This window comes from Tachyglossus aculeatus, chromosome 9, assembly GCF_015852505.1.
Source record: "Tachyglossus aculeatus isolate mTacAcu1 chromosome 9, mTacAcu1.pri, whole genome shotgun sequence".
NCBI classification, from domain to species: domain Eukaryota; kingdom Metazoa; phylum Chordata; class Mammalia; order Monotremata; family Tachyglossidae; genus Tachyglossus; species Tachyglossus aculeatus.
The window spans coordinates 55,221,304-55,226,547 of NC_052074.1; the positions used below are offsets into that span (position 1 = coordinate 55,221,304).

The 5,244-nt window shown below is 55.1% G+C and overlaps 1 protein-coding gene across 1 annotated transcript; it reads right to left on the minus strand.

Moving 5' to 3' along the window:
* Nucleotides 1–1,518: 1,518 nt before the first annotated feature.
* Nucleotides 1,519–3,785, minus strand: DLX2 (distal-less homeobox 2). Its single transcript, XM_038751700.1, has 3 exons — nucleotides 3,380–3,785; nucleotides 2,663–2,847; nucleotides 1,519–2,130 (listed from the first exon to the last, which is right to left on the minus strand). Exons 1-3 carry the CDS (start codon nucleotides 3,783–3,785, stop codon nucleotides 1,675–1,677), a joined length of 1,047 nt encoding a protein of 348 aa, XP_038607628.1. The 3' UTR covers nucleotides 1,519–1,674.
* Between the last annotated feature and the right edge of the window lie 1,459 nt (nucleotides 3,786–5,244).

Genomic DNA, 5,244 nt, shown 5'->3' on the forward strand with positions numbered 1-5,244 from the left:
TAGAGACGGTCCCTACCCAACAAAGGGCTCACAAATGAGGATTAAAACACCCTTTCTCTATCCCCTGAAGACTGGGTAGTCCTACACTGCTGGGCCGCTGTGGGCAGGGAAAGGGTCTACTTCTACTGCACTCTCCCAAGCGTTTAGTACGTTTGGAGAAGCAGCGTGGCTCGGTGACAAGAGCACAGGCTTGGAAGCAAGAGGGCATGGGTTCTAGTTTCTTCCCTAGAAGAAGAGACTCCCTTGCATCCAGCCTACACTGGCTTTCGGGGCCTTCGTCGCCAACGCGCGGAGAAGACCCAAACTCATAGCCACCCCCCATCGCGGGCCCCAGGAAACACGGCACAACGTACAATGAAAACAATAATTTATTTAAATAATCTCTTCGTATTGTAAAATCAACATTAAGAGCGTGTTTTCATAATAAATAACTCAAAAAATACCTTTCGTTGTAAGGTTTAAGGAATAAAAAAAGAAAATCAGTAGCTTAATTTAACTGCGAGGAAACTCGTCCACGGGGAAGAGGAAAAAAAAAAAGGACGTGAAGCCACTGCCATTCGGCAGTTCTCACAGTTGGTTCGTAAAAGAACCTGGGAAGATGAATACATTATTTTATACAAATAAATCAGGGAAAATTCTGCACAAACACCTTTATTTACAAACTTTTTTTGTGCGTGCGGGAAAACGATCCTGCACAGATTTTAAAAAAGATAATTTAAACACGTATATATATTTTTTGCAATGTTCACATATAAAAAATCATTTTTTCCCCAACATCAAAATGAGGTCATCCGCAAAGGCACCTAAACTTTTAAAAAAATAAAAATAAAAAAACTCCACTGGTGATCAGATGAGAAAGAGAAGATGGAGAAGCGGAGTTAAGGGGGGGGGGGGGCGTTTCCGGGGACAGCTAGGGGGGACGGAGAGGTTGTGAATAAAGGGCAGCAACGCACGCACGGGAACAAAAAACAAAATGTGTGTGGTTGGAGGGGGCAGAGAGAGATGAGATGGGGCAAAGGATCAGGTCCACACTGAGCGGTAAATCCAGAGTTTTGCGTGTGGCAAGGAGAGAAATGGGTGGGGGTGGAAGAGGGCGAGCCACCGACTCCAAAAAAAGAGCAATTCAGTTCACAGTGAGCCCTCGGGGGATGGGAGGGGAGGGGAAGGAGGGGTGTGTATGTGTGTGTGAAACGTCACTCTTCTGGACTTCGCCCGCAGGGAGAAGAAGGCGCCTGGTCACCCGGGAAGGGGAGAGGAGAGGTCAGGCTATGAATGAGAGGCTGGGGGTGGAAGGGCCCAGGCGGAAACAGTGCCAGAGGGGCTTCTCCTTTCTGCAGAAGGGGTGGGGGGCTGGGAGGGCCCGCAGGACCCTTCAGAAAGGATCTACCGGACTGCAGCAATTCCCCCCTTGAAGAGACCCACCGGGCAAACATCTCCAGCTCTTTCGGGCCCAACAGGCATGGGAGAAAGAAGGTGGGAGGTGTCAGGGGAGTGAAAAAACAGATGCCACAGACCGTATTTTCATCAAACCACCAGTATCCGTCCTCCCCCAGTCAAAGTGGGGCCCGGGGGGGAGGTTGAGCCGGGTCGGGGAAAGGACGGGGGGAGGAAAGTTGTGGTCGTGGAGGTGGGCACGGGGGGAGGGGGCCATCCTCCCCGCCTCTTTCTCTGGTCTTAGAAAATCGTCCCGGCGCTGACGGCTCCTCCTCCGCCGCCGCCGCCGTGGTGGTGATGGTGATGGTGGTGGTGGTGGTGATGGGGCTGGGCGTGCTGCAGGAGGGGGGTGGCGGCCTGGAGGTGGGCGGCGGGGCTGGAGGCCTGGTGGTACCACGAGTAGTTGCCCAGGAAGGCGGCGGCGGCGGCGGCAGCGGCGGCCCCGTTGCTGGGGCTGGAGCCCGAGCTGCTGCCGCCGCCCCCCGCCCCAGGCCCGGGCCCAGCCCCCGCCCCGGGCCCGGTCCCGCCGCTGCCCATCCGTTGATGCGGAACGAAGTCCCAGTTGGCAGGGGCCGAGGCCGGGGGCGAGGCGCACGTTGGCGAGGCGCTGCCCCCCGGGTGCTGGTCCGAAGGGATCTCGCCGCTTTTCCACATCTTCTTGAACTTGGATCGGCGGTTCTGGAACCAGATTTTCACCTGCGGCAGAAGAAGGAGAAGAGGTACTTAAGTACGGGGGTCTGGAAGGGGAGGCCGTGGGGAAGGGCCAGGGGAAAAGAGAGAAAGATAGGCCCACTGGTGACCGACCGGGTGAGCCATTCCAGTCCGGCCTGGAGAACGGACCGGTCGGTACCAGAGGCCTTGTAATCCCTGCAACCTCTCCAGGTAGGAGGAGGCCGAAATTGGGCCTTTTCCCCAGTCGGTTAACTTGTCCCTTCTCTGGCCCGCAGACATGTCCGTGGGGTAGGAGAGATGGGGAGGCTGCATTTTCGGCAGGGGTGGGAATCCGTTTCCAGCCTTAGGAACTGGGGAGGAGGGGGGAAAGCGGGAAGGGGTGGTTGGAGATTTAGGCCTTTTTCAGATTTTGTTTTAAAACCAAAAAGTTGGAGAAGAAAAGTCTGACAGTGTTAGGGAGGTGCTCAGTGATGGGCCCAACCGGAGAGGCGCGGACAGGTGAGAAACTCCACACCGAGAGATGCGGGGAGACACCACCGCCATCGCGCTCTCTTACCTGGGTCTGAGTGAGGCCTAGGGACGCCGCTAATTCCGCTCTCTCCGGCAGGGCCAGGTACTGGGTCTTTTGGAAACGCCTCTGCAGAGCTGCCAGCTGGAAACTAGAATAAATCGTCCGGGGTTTCCTCACTTTCTTTGGTTTCCCGTTGACTATCCTGATTTCGGGCTCGCAATCTTCTTTTTCTGCAACGAAACGTTATAATAATCGTACCGCGAACAATGTGGCGCCGGCGGACGGGAGTGCGGCCATCCGAAAACGGTTGCACCAAGGGGAGATCAACTGCCAGGCGGGTTGGCAAGGGCCCGGCTGATGCCCGAAACCACCCCGAAATTCAGAAAGGGGAAGCGGGGAGGGCGCCCAACGACCTCTCTAAAGGAAATGGAGAGGAGCAAGAAGTATCCTAAACAAACAAGAAAAGGGTCGGTGGAAAGGAAAAGATAAAACCACCTGCGAGACCTTAACTCCGGTGCATCGCTGCAAAATCACAACATCCTACACCCACTCTTGCAAAATGTTGGTCGCGATTCCCTGCGCCTTAAACTCCGCGAATTAGTGGTGGAAGAGAGTGTGCCTTTAGTTTCCCCTTCCCGCCCTCCCCCCTCCACCAGACCGGGTGTGAGTACGGGGCTGGAGGCAGACCAGTTTTCGACTATATCTAGATCTCTCTCTATATAAATTAAACCAGAATAAAAGGGCAATAGAGTTTACCCATACCGGGCTCGTTGTTGGGCGGAGACGAGCTGGTTCCGTAGGGGCCGTAGGAGCCGTAGGCTGCCGAGTAGCCCAGGTCGTAGCCGGCTTTGGCCGAATAGGGGACCGTGTTGATGCCGCTGGTGTGGTACTGGTAAGAACCCATCTGGGCGTAGGGCGACCCGCCGCCCCCGCCGCCTCCCGCTCCGTGCTGCTGGTTGGTGTAGTAACTGCTGTCGGTGGCCGTGGAGACGGGTAAAGTGGGGGACTCCTGGGGTTTGTGAAGGCTGGTACTGCTGGTGCTGCTGCTGCTGTTGCTGCTGCCGCTGCTGGTGCTGCCGTGCTGGTGGTGGTGCTGGTGGTAGCTGCTGGAGGCGGTGATCTGGCTCGAGTGCATATCAGCCACCAGACTGTCAAATACTCCAGTCATCCTGTCCCGGGCCTGGACGGAGCGGGCGGCGGGGGGACAGGCAGGGCGGGGAGGGTGGGGGGAGGAAGAGGCGCCTCCCCCGTCGCTCCCTCTCCCCTCCGGCAACCGGGGTAATTATGGAAAAAGAAAACAAGGAGCGCGGCAATTATCTAGCAAGCCGGGGGAGGCGATCAGCGGGGCCCGCTCATCCTCATCCTCTGGCCCAGCGGGGCTGGCTCCCCGGCACGGAGGGCGGGGGAGGGCAGGCACCGGGAGCCGGGGAGCGGGGGAGCGGTCCGGACCGGCTTTACGATTGTCTGCCGAGCTGGCTCCTGCCAGGCGGGCATTTAACACTTGTCACGTGAGGGCGGGCGACGTCACCTAGCAACAGCCAATCGGCAGCCCCGTCCTCCCGAAGGGGGTCACATGGCAACCGGGGACCGCCGCCTCTGAGTGAGAGCAGCGATGGAAAGGATGGGGAGGGGAGGGCCGGAGAGACGTGCCGACCGAGGTTTGGGGTTTGGCTTGGAAGAAAAAGCAGAGCGGGATTCTCTCCCCTCCGCTGCCTCTCCCGCTTTGTTTACAACAGAGATGGAGCGACTCGAAATCCCACGGTCTGACTTTAGTTCCCAACCGACCGAAAGCAGCTCTTGTTGTTCTTTTTCCCGTGCAACTTCCGGCGTTATTCCTCGCAGTCGCCTCCTTTAGCTGACCCAAATTACCCATAAAAAGGGGATGGCGTTTATTAAGCGCTTGCTATGTGCAAAGCACTGTTCTAAGCGCTGGATAATCATGGCATTTATTAAGCGCTTACTATGTGCAAAGCACTGTTCTGAGCGCTGGATAATCATGGCATTTATTAAGCGCTTACTATGTGCAAAGCCCTGTTCTAAGCGCTGGATAATCATGGCATTTATTAAGCGCTTACTATGTGCAAAGCACTGTTCTGAGCGCTGGATAATCATGGCATTTATTAAGCGCTTACTATGTGCAGAACACTGTTCTAAGCGCTGGATAATCATGGCATTTATTAAGCGCTTACTATGTGCAAAGCACTGTTCTAAGTAAGCGCTGGGGAGGTTACAAGGTGATCAGGTTGTCCCTCCGGTTGCTCACAGTCTTAATCCCCATTTTACAGATGAGGTAACGGAGGCACAGAGAAGTTAAGTGACCTGCCCAGAGTCACGCGGCTGACAATTGGCAGAGCCGGGGTTTGAACCCATGACCTCTGACTCCGAAGCCCGGGCCCTTTCCACTGAGCCACGCTGCTTCTGTAATAATAATAATAATACCTGCCACGTACCCAACTTTACAGATATATTTGGAGGATTAATTAGAGAATGTCTGTAGAGAGTTTTTCCTTCTTGGAAAGAAAACTATTTAAATACAAGGTATTATTACCTTTAATAATATCTTTGAACGTCACTTTCTATTTTCTTCACGCACCTAGCGATTTGCTAATTAATTATGAATATGTAGC

What these genes read in the sequence shown, in the direction of transcription:
- DLX2 (XM_038751700.1), bottom strand. Translation starts at nt 3,785, where the DNA reads ATGACTGGAGTATTTGACAGTCTGGTGGCTGATATGCACTCGAGCCAG. An exon ending in TCCGCCCAACAACGAGCCCG is followed by an intron (nt 2,848 to 3,379) that starts GTATGGGTAAAC and finishes GTTTCGTTGCAG; the next exon opens with AAAAAGAAGATTGCGAGCCC. An exon ending in TAGGCCTCACTCAGACCCAG is followed by an intron (nt 2,131 to 2,662) that starts GTAAGAGAGCGC and finishes CTTCTGCCGCAG; the next exon opens with GTGAAAATCTGGTTCCAGAA.